This window comes from Zootoca vivipara, chromosome 5, assembly GCF_963506605.1.
Source record: "Zootoca vivipara chromosome 5, rZooViv1.1, whole genome shotgun sequence".
NCBI classification, from domain to species: domain Eukaryota; kingdom Metazoa; phylum Chordata; class Lepidosauria; order Squamata; family Lacertidae; genus Zootoca; species Zootoca vivipara.
Genome location: NC_083280.1, coordinates 7404677 through 7422000, shown reverse-complemented (window position 1 = coordinate 7422000; position 17324 = coordinate 7404677). Strand labels below are relative to the sequence as shown.

Sequence of the window (17324 nt, the reverse complement as noted above, 5' to 3'; positions counted from 1 at the left end):
ACCGCCTCCGCTCCGTCCTGCACCGTTTCCAGACGGCGGGCCTCAAGGTGAAGCGGGAAAAGTGTTTACTGGGAGTGCCGCAGGTGGACTTTCTGGGATTTAAGGTGGACGCAGAAGGGGTCCATCCAACCGGTGACAAGGTACGGGCCATTTGTGAGGCCCCAGCGCCCAAGAGCAAGCCCGAACTTCAGTCATTCTTGGGACTATTGAACTTTTACCATGCCTTCCTTCCCCATAAGGCAGCGGTAGCGGAGCCCCTACACAGACTCCTAGATAAAAGGGCCCCTTGGGTGTGGGGCCAGCGACAAAGGGCCGCATTCCAGGCAGTCAAGGACTTGCTCGTCTCGAACTCGGTCTTAGCACACTTCGACGAGAGGCTGCCAGTGGTGCTGGCATGCGACGCCTCTCCCTATGGCATCGGCGCTGTCCTGGGACACCAACTCCCGGATGGAAGAGAGGTGCCGGTGGCATACTTCTCCCAGACGCTTGCTGCAGCCGAACGAAACTACTCACAGATTGACAAGGAGGGTCTGGCAATCGTGAAGGGCGTAAAAAAATTCCATGATTTCTTGTACGGGCGGCCCTTTACCATAGTGACTGACCACAAGCCGTTGCTTGGCCTGTTTGCCCCTGAGAAGCAGACCCCCCAAGTGTTGTCTCCACGTGTCCTCAGGTGGTCAATTTTCCTTGCCGGCTACCAGTATGCACTAATCCACCGCCCTGGGAAGGCGATGGGCCACGCAGACGCCCTCAGCAGGCTACCACTACCAGAAACAGGCCCCGACCCAGCGCCTGCGCAAGAGGTTATGACCCTGGAGCTGCTTCCCGACCGACCCATTCAGGCACAAGAAGTTGCGCACCATTCCACAAAAGATAGGGTCATCTCCCGGGTCCTGGACTGGGTGTGGCGAGGATGGCCCAGCAGCAGCCCCGGGCCAGAATTCGCTGGCTACACAAACCGCAAACATGAACTGTCGGCCCACAAGGGGTGCCTGTTATGGGGAAGCAGGGTCGTTGTTCCCCAGCCCCTCCGCAAAAGGGTCCTCACAGCCCTACACGAGACACACCCAGGGGTAGTGAGGATGAAGGCCCTTGCCAGGAGTTATGTGTGGTGGCCGGGGATTGACAGAGAGATAGAGGCCTGGGTCCAACACTGCCAGACCTGCCAAGAATCCCGCCCGGATCCCCCAAGGGCCCCAGTCCAGCCCTGGGAGTCCGCCCGACATCCATGGTCACGCTTGCACGTGGACTTCGCTGGCCCCTTCCAGGGAAAAACATTCTTCATAGTGGTGGATTCCTACACCAAATGGCTGGAGGTCGCACTGGTACCATCCACTTCTACGGCGGCAGCCATCCGGGTACTACGTAAGCTGTTTGCGACCCACGGGCTCCCTGACACCCTCGTCTCGGACAATGGAACCGCATTCACGTCAGAGGAGTTCCAGACCTTCACAGCGCAGAACGCCATCCGCCACATCCGCTCAGCACCATTCCACCCTGCCACCAATGGCCAAGCGGAGCGCATGGTGCGGACCACCAAGGACAGCCTCCGCCGCATGACACAAGGGGACTGGGAATACCGCCTTGCCGCATTTCTTCTAGCACAGCACAGCACCCCAAGCACAACGACGGGCCGGAGCCCAGCTGAATTACTAATGGGCCGGCGCCTTGCAACTAGACTGGACCAACTTCACCCCGACAGAGCTCAGGATGAGGTAGTGGTGGGGAAAGGCAGGAACCCCCGGACATTTGTGGCCCAGGACCCAGTGTATGCAAAGAATTTTGGGGCAGGCCCAGCATGGGTACCCGCCACAGTCACCAAGGTGACCGGTCCCGTGTCGTACGAGGTACTAACGGAAGGGGGGCAATGTTGGCGCCGCCACTGCGACCAGCTACGGCGACGATTCCCAGGAGGAACCCGGGAGGAGAGCGGGACAGAGGGGTCCCAAGGGGACAGCAGGGCAGTGAGGCCTGTAGAGCGAGAGGGGTGGGCAGGGGAAGCAGAAGCAGTAGGCACAGAGGGGCGCCCCGAGGCTGGAAGGACACCGGAACCAGAGCTACAACCTAGTGGTTCAGTGGCGCCAGACCAGACAGCCCTGGCACAGCCAGCAGCCTCGGAACACGAGCCAGAACCAGAACCCCTGACCAAGGAACACCCCAGGCCACAACGCACACGGAGGCAGCCAGCAGACCTTGGGGACTACGAATGCAACTTCCCGGGCAGGACTGGAACTTAGAGGGGAGGGGTGTTATGTACTGAGCTGAATCCTAGAACAATAGGATTCAGAATCAGCGGGAGCTACCCAATCCAACTCCAGGTGGAAGTGAATCCGCAACCTGATTGGCCTGCTGGAGCAGCCAATCAGGCGGCTGGCAGAAGTGAATCTGCTACCTGATTGGCCTGTAGGAGCAGCCAATCGGGCTGCAGGCAGAAGTCAATCCATAATATAATTGGCCCACAGGTGTAGCCCTGAAGTAGCCAATCACGCAAGGCCCATTGTGTAAATAATGTATATAAGCAGATGGTTTGGGGAAAAGAGCCATTCGTCTTCTCTTCTCCTCCTTGATGACTATGAGCTGAATAAAGAGCATGAAATTCACTCTTGACTCCGAGTATATTTCATGGGAAAAGGCAGGTAACCCTGGCTGGCAGTTTGGGGTGGAATGGGGAGTTTGCCAGTGGGACTCATTATCTGAATCTAGGCCTCTGAGCAAAACTTAGCTGAATACAAGTACATTTAATTTCCAACTGTGCAATCTAATGTGCATTTACAGCACAATGAGTAGTTGGATTCAATATTTATAATCCAGCACATATTTGAATTGCATGCGTATAATCTTGTAACCGTACCCACAACCAGGCACATTTGAACTGCATTGCAGCATGTGGGGCACATTGAGGCTCCCACCCCTCTTCCTTTTGCTTGACTTCTGACTGAAGGCGTTTCTCACATACAAATCGTAACCCATAAACTGAGAATTAAAGCAAGGCATCCACCCTTCAGTTATCACCGCATACTTAGGCTTACAGATCAATACATTTAGGATGGCCCTGTTCTTGTGAAACATACCTCTCCTCTTCCTGGGATCTAACCCGTGGGAAGCAGCTCACTCCTTGTGGAAGGACCTTTGCTGGGCAAATTGTGCTTGTATGTTTCCATAGTCAGCAGTAGTGGAAACCCAACTGTCCCACGTTCCTCAGAATTGTTTATTTCAAATATTTCTTTGCCTTCTTTCAGGGCAATGCCCTCCTCCCAAAGGCATAACTTGCTTTTTTTAAAAAATAAGTGAGAAACATTTCTAAATTTTAAGCTCTTTGAGTAATTTAACGTATTTTAAAAGTATGGCTGCGAATTTTTTCTTGATTTTCAGGTTTTATCTTCCGTAAACGGCTTTGAGGGTCGTGTATACAAGCCGCATATAATTTTTTTGGGAAACGAATACAATACATAATAAAAAATAGCGGCATATTTCAAGTTTTTGTGATTTTAAGGCCCCTTTCCATTGGATTCCTTCTGTCGTCGCTGCCCTATTTCGAAACGTGAGAGGAGAATGAAGCACAAGCCACTGGCCATTAACCACCGCGCCTCTGACGGCTTCCTTTCAAAATAAGCGGGGCGGGGAAATAACCGCCAAATCTCGCCCGTTGCTCGAGAATTCCCGCCCAAACGCGCCTCGAACGTCCTTAAGAGGGCGGAACCAGAGGCGGCCCGGAACCGTTCCTTTTTGCGCATGTGCAGGTTCCCGCCCCACCCTCCTGTGGGCGGGACCCTCCCGGAAGCGGAGGCGGGGCCTTCGCGGGCGTTCCTCATTCTGGGAGCGACAGGCGGAGGCTCGTTAGTCTCGGGTTGCTGCCGGAAGCGAAGCTCCTCGGAGACTGGAAGCGCGCCCCGGGTAAAGGTAAAAGATTACTGCGCACGCGGTGGAAAAGCGCGCGCTTTTTGATTTAGCCGCTCGGAAGCAGTTTGGTTGCAGATATATACAGTATATGTGATGTTATCTTAAAAGGCGGGAATTACTGTTGCAATATATATATATAATTTTCTGAAAAGGAGGGAATTCTTGTTGCAAATAAATAACAATTTGTGTGTGTGCTGGAAAGGTGGGGGTTCCTATTGCAAAGCATATATGTATGGTTTTCAGAAGTTGGGAGTACTCGTTGCAAAGAAATAAATGCATATGTGGGAGTTCTTGTTGCAAAGAAACACGTGCGCACACGCCTCACTTCTGAAAAGGTGGCCTGTTTTGCCTTTCGAGTGGCAGCTTCAAGGAGAAAAGTGTGTGGGGGATGAGCAAGTTGAATTCTTAAGCGGATCAAATTTTTTGCTTGACAAGGGAAATTAAGTGTGTATTTTGTTTTTGTTAATTTTCTTTATAAGGGCTTTGGCTACACAAATAAACATCTCTGCATCGCAGAGTGGCTCACAGGAAGATGGGTTAAAGAAAGGCCATTTGAGTCTTGGATCATTTCAAAGCACTGCATGTAAATCTCTTAGTAGTATAATGTCCTTGCTATGCATGTGAAGCTAATAATAGTAATTGATTATACCCCGCCCATCTGGCTGGGTTTCCCCAGCCACACTGGGCTGCTCCCAACGGAATATTAAAAACACGACAAAACTTCAAACATTAAAAACTTACCTAAACAACTTCCTGTTGTGAGCTGGTTTCAGAGAGATTAGACCTAAAAGTGCTTTCACTCAGTGGCTCCCAAACTTTCCTTCTGCAACAAACCACTTGAAAATTGCTGATTAGCCATGGCACATCACTTAAAGGCTTTCCCCCCTAGTTACGTGCATTTGTAATGTGCTGTGCCAGATGCAGTTTGATTTTTTAAAATTGTATTCTTATTACTGCTTTTATTTCTTTTAATGTGTTTTATTTCTATTGCAATTTGCATTCCGTAGAATTCAAATCAATACAATAAAATACAGTATTATGAATACTGTATTGGAAAAGAAGTGATAAAAATGCAGTTAAAATCAATATGAATATTGAGGCTTGCAGGCCACTACCGGTAGTACTCTACAGTTTGGGAATCCTTGCTTTAGCTAATAAATAAATAAACTGGGTTACTTTGTTCTCTTTCCTGCAATGTTCTGGAATTTTTGAGCTTAATGGGGTTGTGCGGAGTGACTCAGCTAAAAGAGTTTCAGCTGTGTGTGTTGGTCACATGTAGTAATAGTAATACAGTAGTCTAATAAAATGTAAGGAATGACTGTATTTGTAGTATTGTGTTATACAGTGGTACCTCGCAAGACGAATGCCTCGCGCAACAAAAAACACGCAAGACGAAAGCGTCTTGCGATTGTTATGGTGACTCGCAAGTCAAATTTTTCTATGGCCGTGTTTTGCAAGACAATTCCCCCCGTGCTCCCCCCGTTTTTTTTTTTGCTTGTTTAAATCGCAAAACCGTCAATACCCAGGATGCATTGTGCATACCCGCAAGTTGCTGTCAGAGAAATCAGGGGCCGGGCCGGAAATAGCAGACCGGAAGTAGCGCTGCCGCCATTTTGGAAGTGGGCGGAGCATGCTCAGAAGTGACTTTTGATGCTGCTTTGCCCAGTTCCAAAATGGCCGCCGCGCCAGAAGTCGCACTGCGGCCATTTTGGCACTGGGCAGAGCAGCATCAAAAGTCGCTTCTGAGCATGCTCCGCCCACTTCCAAAATGGCTGCCGCGCCAGAATAAACCAGGGGAAAAACAAAAAAAATCAGCTAGGAACAGCTGGAAAAACGGGGATTTCCCGGGGAAAATGGGAGTCTTGGCAGCTATGATTGTGTCTGGAGCTTTAGAAAGCCTCCCCAATGCAGCCTGGGCTCACTTCTCGACATGCAGTTCCAGGGTAGACTTCGAGGAGAAAAGAAACTTTTTTGAAGCTTTTTGCAAGGTTTTCAGCAGTTAAGGTAAGTTTCTTTGCACTTTTCATAACTTTTCATAAAAAAACTTTTAAAGGTTTTAACTGCCTTTTTTTATAAAAAAGTGCCTTTTAAGGTTTCTCAGTGCCTTTTTTAAGGTTTAAATTGGCCCCCCTTTTTTTAAAAAAGTGCCTTTTTAAAGGTTTAGACTGCCCCCCCTTTTAAGTGCCTTTTAAGGTTTCTCAGTGCCTTTCCTTTTTTTAAGGTTTTAACTGCCTTCTTTTTTGCAAACGTAGCAACTGTGCTGACATGGGTCCCAAGAAAGACTTTGACACGGAGTTCCTGGAGGTCGTGAAGACACAGGGCTACCTTCCACAGCAGGTCTTCAACTGCGATGAGACCGGGCTGTTTTGGAAGAGGATGCCCAAAAGGACCTTCCTCACTTAAGAGGAGACCAAGCTGCCTGGCCACAAGTTCATGAAGGACCATCTGACCCTCCTCTTCTGTGCCAACGCCAGCGGTGACCTGAAGATAAAGCCCATGCTGGTGTACCACTCCGAGAACCCACGGGCCTTCAAAAAGCACAAGGTCAACAAAGACCAGCTGAGCGTGTTGTGGCGATCCAACGCTAAGGCTTGGGTCACACGTGTCCTGTTTGTGGAGTGGGTCAATCTGGCTTTTGGCCCTGCTGTCAAGCAGTACCTGCTGGACAACGACCTGCCGCTGAAGGCCGTGCTTCTGGTGGACAATGCTCCTGCTCATCCTCCAGGCCTTGAGGAAGACTTGTTAGAGGACTTCCGCTTCATAAAAATCATGTTCCTGCCACCTAACACTACCCCACTACTGCAGCAGGTCATCGCCAATTTCAAAAAACTCTACACCAAGGAGATTTTCAGGCGCTGCTTCGAGGTGACTGATTGCACCAACCTCACCCTGCGTGATTTCTGGAGAAACCACTTCGACATCGCCAGCTGCGTGAAGCTGATCACCACGGCCTGGGACGGGATCAGCCAGAGAATTCTGAATTCCGCTTGGCGCAACCTGTGGCCAGACTGTGTGGCAAGAAGTGACTCTGATGCTTCTGCACCAGAGTCAACAGTGCTGGAGGACATTGTTTCCTTGGGGAGGACCATGGGCCTCGAGGTCACAGAGGAGGACGTCTGCGAGCTGGTGGAGGACCACGACCACGACCTGGTCAAACTGCAGGCAGAGGCTACGCAGGAGAGGAAGAAGTGACAATTGAGGAACAGCTGTCCTCCACAGAACTGAAGGACATCTGCCAAAAGTGGGAAAACGTGCAGACTTTTGCGCGTCGGCACCACCCAGACAAGGCTCTGGCACGTGACCTTGCAAACATGCTTGACACAAGGATCATGTCCTCTTTCAGAGGGGTGCTGAAAAGGCAGCTGAAGCAGCAGACCATGGAGAGGTTCATCATGAAGAAGCAAAGAGTGGAAGAGGAACCAGCTGCTCAGGCTTGCCAGCCTGAGACCGTTCCTGCCTACTCTACAGTGCCTTCTACCAGTTGAACAGCGTTCATGCCATCCCCCAGAGACACCCTCTGCAGCTCTGGGTACGTAAAAGATGGTCCTGCCTCATGTTTGCTGATTTTTAAATGTTTTTCTGTCATGTTTAAAAAGTTGAAGTATGCCTTTACAGAGCACTTTATAAACACTATGTAAACCAAATTTGACTTTGTTCTGACTTTTTTTGCCCATAGGAACGCATTAATTAAATTTCAATGCATTCCTATGGGAAACCGCGCTTCGCAAGACAAATTTTTCGCAAGACGAAATGACTCTCGGAACGAATTAATTTTTTTTTTAAGAGTTAAAAAAAACTTTATTTCAAATTTCAAAATATACAACAAAAGCAGTAACAAACTTAAACAAGGTAAAATCAATCATATGCATAAATACAACCCCCCTTTACCCACCCTCCCCCTCCCCTCTTTACTTCCCTCCGCACTTTTTCGACTTCCTTTTCCACTCTTGTGTTCACCCGTGCATTTACTTCCAATATAATTCCACTTTACTATTAAGATTTCTAAATAATTATTTTTGTTTTTATTCCCTTCATATCCCCTAGTCTACACATATTAACATATCTTCTTTCGAACAATGTTTCCTCATATACTGATCATAACTTTCCCACTCCTTTCTTAATTTCTGCTTCGACTGATTCCTTACAGCTGCTGTTAGTCTTGCCATCAATAGATACTCGCTCAATTTATTAATCCATTCTTCTACTGATGGTATTCTAGCGGATTTCCAATTTGCTGCTATTAGCATTCTTGCTGCTGTACTTGCATATAGGAACACTTTTATATTTTCTTTAGGGATTTCCTCATTTAACAAACCTAATAGGTACATTTCTGGTTTTTTTGATATTGATCGTTTCATCATTTTTTTCATTTCTTCATGTATAGTATTCCAAAATTTTACTATCTCCTCACATTTCCACCATATGTGAATAAAAGTTCCCGGTTCTTTACTGCATCTCCAGCACAAATTGGATTTGATTTTATAAATCTTCGCTAGTTTCACAGGTGTTAAATACCATCTATAGTAAATTTTCAAAAAAAATTCTTTTAAATTGTTAGCAGCTGTAAATTTGATGTCCTGACCCCACAGCTTATCCCATTGTTCGATAGTGATTGTATGGCCAAGATCTTTTGACCATTTTATCATTGCCTCTTTCGTACTCTCTTCCATAAGATCCCAATTTAAAAGTAAGCTGTATGTTTTAGATAATACTTTCTTTTTGTTTTGGATAACCTCTAATTCAAATTTAGTACTTTCTTTTGCAAATCCTAATTTTTTATCTTTTTGGAAAACACTAATTAACTGTACATATTGCCAATTGCTGATTCCTAACTTTTTTAATTCTTCATATTCCTTCAGTTTGTAACGGAACGAATTAATTTTGTCTTGCGAGGTACCACTGTAGTTGGGCACTTTCCTATCTAAGGATATTTTAGAGAAGTTGCAGAAAATAGCAGCCCAAATATCAAGGCTTGTGTGTGTGCCCTACAGGAAAACTTTGCTTGTTTACTTATTTTGGTAAGAAACAGGAAGAGTTGAGTGTGGTTGGTGATCTAATAGTGTTTTATAAAATTAATTATAAAAAATAATTCATGGTGGAGGGGTGAGGCTTGTGGTTGTTGTTTTTAAAGAAAACCTAGGAGTCTCCCAATGAAGTTGATTAGCATCTGATTCAGAAAAACCAACCAAGGTTTGTCATACAGCCCAGTGCTCCAGTGGAACTCACTTCCTCAGGATGGGATGATGGCCAGCTTAGAAAGGTGGGTGGGAAGATTAGACAAACTGAGGGAGGATAAGTTTACTGTTACTGTGATTGCCAAAGAAGAAGATGATGACTAAATGGAGCCTCCATGTTCAGGGGTAGTATGTCCCCTAAGGCTTTTGCCTTTGTCTTCTCAGAGGGTATCTGATTGGTCAGTGTGGTAAACAGGGTACTGGACTGGATGGAGAAGACCGTCTGCTCCAGCAGAGCTCTTCTTGCCTCAACTTGTGAACCTTTTCCCTTCTTTCCATACTAATAATTGACCTCAAAGCTGTTCTTTGATGGAATTCTGCCTTTAATCAGATGTTGCCTTTCAGCCGTGCCTCCTCTGCTAGATGTAATCTGTGTGTAAACTTTAAGAAAGGTGTGTTGTACACAAAATCTGCCCTCATTCCCTTATGGGGTACACAAGAGCCCTTATAGAGTCCCTTGTAGGTTCTCCATTGGTAGGAGAAAATAGCAGAGGCCAACCAGAGAATATTGAGAAGCAAAGCAGCCAGCAAGCCTGATCTTTATTAAAGCTTTTGCAACAGGGTGCTCCCCCCACACTCAGGAGAGAGGAGGAGGACCCAGAACAAAGGTGTGCCTGCCCTTATATCGACATTTTTAATTGCCCGCTCTGGAGTCCAACACCACTTCCAGAAACAAAATTAAAAAGTCCATTCCAGTAGCACCTTAGAGACCAACTAAGTTTGTCATTGGTATGAGCTTTCGTGTGCATACACACTTCTTGGTCTCGAAGGTGCTACTGGAAGGATTTTTTTTTATTTTGTTTCGACTGCGGCAGACCCAACAAGGCTACCTATCTGTAACCCCCATAAACAGAAGGGGTGTAGCCCAAGACCACCCCCCTGATACATCATACTTACATCACAGAAAAGGCGGTCTACAACAGAAATCAGAGTCTGAGTGCGTTGTTTATCTCCTGTCTGCCAGGTTATCTGATAATGCCTTATCTGATTGCCTTTTCTGGTATTCTGGCCATTCCTTTGAGATGGTCATTACTTAATTCCTGAGACAATGGGAGGGTTTCCTCACCCCCTCCCTCCTTGAAGAGAAACATTTGGTCAGATTGGGAGTCAAAATGGTTTCAGGACTGTCTTCCTGTGCTTCAGACGTGGTTTATATATTTATGTACGTGTTTGCTTGGTACATTTATGAACATTCATTATATGTATATAAGACCTTAAAATTCTTATTACAGGTGTAAATGGCGATTTGCTTCTATTCGGTTGCATGCTGGAGGAGCAAAGAGCAAAAGTGTTGTGCCCTGGCATGCCTCATTGGCTTGCTTAGTCACTATGATAATTTGGGAATTGAGAGCAGTTTCGAATTCAGTTTCCTTTTCCCATGTCCCACCCTTTGGTCTTTTTCTTACTGCTCCGTGAATGCATGCTGTTTTCCCATTCAGGATCCGTTTGCTGCTTGTGTACTCCTGGGGTGCAGTAAGTGCTGATATCTGAGGTTCTTTGTGTTTTGTTTCCTTTGGGGGGGGATGTCTACTTGCAATTAAGTAGGTTTAAGATTGCAGCTAACATAAAAATGGCTTTAAGGTGCTGCTGGAAGGAATTTTTTTATTTTGCTTCCCAAAACTATATTTAACATAACGTGTGCATCAAGTTTTTTGGGGGGTTATGGCTAAATTTGGATGCAACTCTTAATTATTTTATGTGGTTGCTCAGAGTCTGGGCAATATGAGTGGAATATGAATGAACAAAGTTGATTGTTAGAGAGGTGGCAAAGCAGTGTGCAGCAAATCTCCGATTTGGCTTCCAAGGGAGCTTTGGTTTCAAAATCAATCTCCAGTTTTGCTAACATAAAGAAAAAATCATTTATCTATAATCTGTGCTCCCCTCCTCCCACCATATGAGAAATGTTTGTGTTTTGTTGAGCACAGAATATAAGGATGCATTTTATAGTGAGTGCTCTCCTTCCCGCCATTTACAGTACAGTAGTGTTGTTGGGAGAGGAGACACTGTGTAACTTGAAACCTCACATTGCCTGTATTTAGCACTGTGGGATGGGCACTTGGGAGTAAGCCCCATTGAACAATGCCTCTGAGTAAACACACAAAAGGATTGCTCTGCAAATGTCCCCAAACTGCCTGCCTTCATTTTGTTCCATTGATTTATTGCCTTGTTCACTGGATAATGTACAAAGATTCATTTGTAGAAAGTGCCCTAAGTCGTTTGGGCAAGAAATATCTTTAGCCAGATGCAAAGAAAGGACAGGGCCTCCTTCACCTTTAACAGGATTGTAGAATAACTCCTCTTCAGCAGCTGTTGTATGACAGCCTACAGCAGCCCCCCCCCAATCTATCCACCAGAAACTTATTTCTTCACCACCGACCCTTCTCGTTTTCTTGAACGTGCACCCAGAGGAAAGGTTCTGTTTAACTCAGAAGCTCACAAACTGCAATTGGAACACTATTTGGTCAAACCAGTATGTGAACAATTGAAAATGCTGAATTTTATCTTTGGCCCCTCCCATAAGTGTCCCCACATAATAAGGTCATCTGAAGGCTCCCTGCCCTGAGAACCATATGTGGTAACTGAATTTATGAAGAACATGGACTTCTTTGTAGTGGCACCATTTTTATGGAATGGGAATAAAGATGCCTCCCAGGTTAGTTTGTCTTTCAGAAGGCTAAAGATCATTTTGTTTTAAGAATGGGGCTTTGTGGATTAGCAATCAGGCAAATACCTTGTTTTTAATGGAAATCTTTCAAGACAGGGCTGCTAATATTTTTGCTCTGCTTCTTTGGCTTGCATTTATGATAAGTTGTGTTACTTAGTCTAAAGTGTGTGTGTAACCCCCAGTTTGCTGAAAGTTGTTTGATGAAAGTTGTGTTGCCACCTTCTTCCCCAGGCAATTTTTTCTCCAGCTGAAATTAATACACACTAACTTTTATTTTGTTACCTTTGTACAGCTATATGCATAAGTTCTGTTTTATCTTCTTTCCCTGGGGGAAAGAGAGAGAAAAGGCTTTGGAGCAAATGCATGTGTGTATTAATGAGGCCTGTGCCAGAATATAGAGCTCCCTGCTGTATTCTTAAAAAAGCTACTGTGTTCCAATTATTATTCCTGATCAGTCCTCCTTACCCCCTCATAGGGTCCTTGGGGGTCTCAGATCACAAGAGGCATTCACAACCTAGAACAGAACAAATTATGAGAGCTAAGATCTGTGGAAGCTAACCAACCAACTGTAAGTAGCAGTTGTCAAGGGCCAGCACCCAAAACCTTGGGGACTGACTCGTATTTAGCAGTAGCCAAATAACCAAAATCTGAAACCAACCCTGCAAGGTATAATTCTGCCCTGCTCCTTAACTTTAACCAGTCTGGGCCAGGAGACTCCCAGCACCTTATTGGATGTCACTTAGGATTCCAAGGACAAGAGCTCAAAAGATCAGACTCTGTCCCTCGAGCCCACACAATTGTTCAGTAGGTAATGATTTAAGAAGTTGGGAACTCAATTCAGTACTCAAGGCTCTAGCCAGAGAAACAGCAGAAAAAGATGGTGTAGATTTTTTTAAATTAAAAAAAAAGCATTAATAAAAATAACATGTACAGTATACCAGTGAGGAATACAAGTAAACTGCAGTTAAGAAATATCTTTGGGATTTATAAGACAAAACAAAAACTTGCTTACAAACCATCACCGCAGTTGACCCCAGAGGAAAACTGGGAACCAGACAGGTCCCCAGAACAAAAGTTGTGAAGCAAAAGATAAGGAAATACGTTTTTAATCCTAAACAGCACAGCAACAAGGGCGACCCCAGCTATCTAATCAGGAAGCTTCTGGATGCCAAGGTCCTGCGTTTCACACAAAGCAATTTTTTTCTAGTTGACATACTGACCTTGAACACACCAGACATTTAGATAATGCAGGTGCTGGTTCTTGTGAGCTCATTTCCAATTAGTGCGGTAAGAATATCTTCTCAGATTTTTACCCAGAGGCCTGAGCAATGGAACCGTTTCCTTGAAACAGGTCTGTTTTTCAAAATAAAACTTTTAAGGCTTCATTACGGTTGAGAAACTTGGTCACAACTCATGTGAATTCTGCCTTTCATTCTCAAATTACGGGTTTTCTCTTTAGGCTTAAAGATTAAAGCTGGCATAGGCTTGTGCTGGCATTTCTTACCTGACAGATGATAGAATTCAGACTACGGAAGGAGGAAACAATTTAATTGTTGCTGTTCTGAAGGCTATAAATGAAGGATCTTGTGTGTCAAAATTTGGTTTCATCATGAATTCTGACTAAACCACAGAGTAGCCTTCCAACCTGCTGGGCAGAATCTTAGTGCTTAAGTCTGAAAACGTGCATGTAAGAAATTAACTCAATCCTGTGAATCTCATGGTACAAAAAATGTGTTGGCCTTTCAGACAGTTTTTTCCTTCTTGTGGAAACATTTGTCCTCACTCTTTTGTAATAAAGTTTATTGAACAGGAAATTAAAGAGAAGCATCTTAGTGCTCCAAAATCCATACATTTTGTATTGATTGACTGGTTTAATTGAAGCTGACTTAAAATATTGATCATAAAATATTCCCCCAGGTATCATTTAAAGTTTTCAACATTCAGATTCACATGGACAGAAGCTGATTTGGGCTATATTCCAAAACACCTGAAGCAGAGTTTGAAATTAGCAGGGCGCACCAGGTGCATTTTGCAACTAAAGTTTCTCCATTTTCAAGCACCTCAAAAAGTCTGGGTGCCATTTTTTGCGCCTGGCTGACACTCAAGGATTACTGAAATGTATGTTATTTTAAACCTCAAAGTATATGTTAAGGATAGACAATATAACAATAAAGGAGTAGCCTGTTTTGAAAACTGAAGTTTGGTACCAATATTTTTATTGTAAACACCAAATTAAACAGATACTGGTATTAACAATTTCTGCTAAAATTGTGGCACTTATGTGAATTGCATATTAATTCATGCTTAAATAAAAAGTGTTTGCGACCCCCCCCCCAGCAGTGACTAGACATTCCGTTTTGGCACCCACAACCTTCTATCCCAGTTTCTAACACTGACCTGAAGTGCACCAGGCTGTGACCTATCTTGATGGACACAAAGCTGTCTGGCAGGTGTCTTTTTGCAAGCATTTTAATTTCCCTCTCCCCTTCTCTCTTTCCCCAGCCTCCCACATCTGCAGAACGTGACTCCCTCAAGCAATGGGCAGGCCCAGGAAAACCTCTGGCAATGTACCCTCCCCTCAACCTGCTGCCACAGCGCCAAAAGCAGCCCCGGCAGCCCCGCGATCTTCTGCCTCATCCAGAACGGTACCTGCCAGCAGCAGAACTCAGAGTGCTCCTGCTGCGAAGGATCATGGTGGCCGACAGGGGGCGGCTGAAAAGCCAGCCAGTGCCACAAGCCTGAGAGGAACAGGGCAAAGTTACCAGGCGAGGTCCACATCGGCATCCAGCAGCGAGCAAGGAGGCACAAAGAGCAACCATGGAGCAGGAGCAAAGACGCCCACAGCAAGAGCAAGAGGAGGAGGAAAGTCCCCCGCTGCAGCTACTGAAGCCTCTGTAGGTCCCGCTGCTTGCAGCCCATCGCCGACACAGGCGGCTAGCAAAACTCAGGGCAAAGCCCACGGTAAAGTGAGCCACTTTCCTTCCCCTCTCTCTGCTGAAAAGGTTGCTGAAATAGAGAAAGGCACCCGGGGTCAGCGCACTAACCCTGAATGGTACAAGTACCGTGAAAACCGCATCACAGCATCCATAGCTCCCCAGATAGCCAACAGCAAGTTTGTGAAGGGCCAGAGCTCCGAGATCCCTCAGTCGTACCTGAAGCGTGTGGTGGAACCTGGTTCCGGCGTGCAGACCCCGGCCATGTCTTGGGGCATCCGCAACGAGAAGAAAGCGGTGCAGGCTTACGAGGCACTCAAGTCCAGAGAGGTTAACAAATCGGTGAAGGTTGATGATTGCGGCCTCTTCATTGATAAAAGGAAACCTTGGCTGGCTGCCAGCCCCGACGGGATTATCAAAGACGCAGATACTGGGGAAGACCTGGGGGTTCTGGAGGTCAAGTGTCCCTACAAACACAGAGATAGGACGGTGACGGAAGCTTGCAAGGACAAAAGCTTCTGTCTGGAGAAGGTGGGCGACTCCTACTCCTTGAAGAAGAACCACCATTACTACACGCAGTTGCAAACCCAGATGGGCGTCACTGGCCTTCCAAAGGCAGAATTGGTGGTCCACACCAACAAAGAAACGGCGATTGCCCCTGTAGATTTCGACCCTGTTTTCTGGGAGACGACTGCATCCAAACTGGAGAAGTTCTATGTGGAGGCTGTGCTCCCTCACCAGGAGGCGAAGAAAAGTGCGGCTGCCTGGGCTAAGGAAGAATGAAGGTGCTGAGAAGTGCTGGCACCCTCCCTTCCATGAAATATGTGCCTTCAGATCTCGTAACGGATGCTCCTTTCTGGCTTCTCGCCGAGTAGTGCAAAGTAGTTAAGTTCCCTTCTGTGCCTTTAATGCATCCTTTATAGTTATTAGTTACACAGCACATCCTGCCACTCACCTCACACCCCCGGACGCACACCCTGTTTTCCTGCGACGATCACACTCCGCTTGCATATAGCCCATCAGCTGGGCAGGAGAACAGCAGATCTTCTGTGGTCATGTGCATTCCTTTCTGCAAGCTGCATTAAGTATGCTGCGTACAGCAAGCCGGCATGCCTGCCATTTCTACTGTGAAAGGTGGCGGCAGCCATGCTATCTCACCTGCCTGTCCTCACTTGGTTGGGCCAGACAACATGATAAAATGGCAGCAGTTGATGTGAAAGGAGGAACACACAAATTAGCTTCTCATCTGCTCTTTCCATGCAAGTGGCAATTGCACCGCTGCCTTAATGATTCCATGCTCCCATATAACTTGGACTTGGATGTTCTGTGAAATTATTTTTGCTGCCTTCCTACCACCAGAAAAAAACTTGGAATACAGTTTCTGAGACCAGAGCACTTGTGGCTTGGGTTTTGGGGTGTATTGGTTTTTGATTTCCTGCTTCTTTTTACAATACAGAGCCACCTCTCTTACAGGACATTCACAGTACTTCTTGGAACCTGTGCTTTGCTTTTCCAAAAAACAGCCTGTGTGGTGTTGAAATTCACAGTTATAAGCTGAGTGGTGTTGGGGAGAAGGGCACCTGGATATTTAAAGAGCCAGAGGACATGAATACAGGAGATGGTGCGGAAATCTAGCTCATGCACCTATTAATTTGGGAATAGGTTCCACCCAATTGTATGGAACCTGTTTCTGAGCAAATGTGAATATCAGACCTTAAAAAGTAAATTCAGTGCTCAGCAGTGATGAAGATGGGGGTATCCATTTTTCTCATGTAATGTAAAGATTATTTTGGGTGGTTGTGTTGCCATGTTGACTGAGAGCACATCCAGGCCTTCTCTACTAGAGTACCAGCAACTTATCCTCTGAAGCTACTGGCAGCTTGGGAAGACTAAATGTTCATTGTGTAATGCTTTATGTTTATAAAATCTCAGTTTATGAATTGCAACTTTGTTCAGAACAGAAATTGGTTTGGTAGTTCAGCATCAGTAATAGAGCATATGGCATGTCTCCTAAATTGTAGATATGTTTGCTTTTGTATAATCAGAGCTTCTGCTGTGCAAAATGTAACACATGTTTAAATAAATGCATTTGCTTTGGATGTTTTGTGGTAGATGCAAAACTTGATCCAGGAGAACAAAGCTGGGACAATGAGCAGGTCATTATAAATTGTTATTTTTGGTACTTGGCAGGCCTGCCTTGTAAATGGTGCCTGAGCATTGGGCAACAGATTTGAGGTCTTAATGGGAAGAGGAATGGGGTGGCTGGAAAATTGGCATGAGATGAGAGAGCCAGGTGGGGTGTAATGCATACTCAAATTTAAAACTTTTAAGTGTCCAAAACCATTTTGTTAAAGCTTGCCTTAGAATCATTTAACACCAGTTTGCTGCAGTGTTTCAAATGCTAGTTTCAAATGCTTCACATGTTAAAATAGCAAACATATGATTGGCTTCCATGACAGACAATAAAGCAGATAGTGCTATGTTAAAAAGCAATGCAGAAAACTACAGGCTAGTTTAAGGACTGTTCTGGTAAATTGGGGGAAAAGCATGATTACTGTAGTGACAAATTTATCAAAATAATTGAGGGTATAG

The 17324-nt window shown here is 45.6% G+C and overlaps 1 protein-coding gene across 4 annotated transcripts; it reads left to right on the top strand.

Moving 5' to 3' along the window:
- The first annotated feature begins 3817 nt into the window (after positions 1-3817).
- Positions 3818-16831, top strand: LOC118078586 (uncharacterized). Of its 4 annotated transcripts, none has more exons than XM_060274320.1 (2): positions 3818-3894; positions 14302-16831. In XM_060274320.1, exon 2 carries the CDS (start codon positions 14337-14339, stop codon positions 15513-15515), a length of 1179 nt encoding a protein of 392 aa, XP_060130303.1. In that variant the 5' UTR covers positions 3818-3894; positions 14302-14336; the 3' UTR covers positions 15516-16831. The 4 variants fall into 4 exon arrangements, with proteins under 4 accessions (XP_060130303.1, XP_060130301.1, XP_034958395.1 ...); XM_060274318.1 differs by having other exon boundaries at positions 3818-3900; XM_035102504.2 differs by lacking the exon at positions 3818-3894 and adding an exon at positions 7099-7429.
- Positions 16832-17324: the final 493 nt, after the last annotated feature.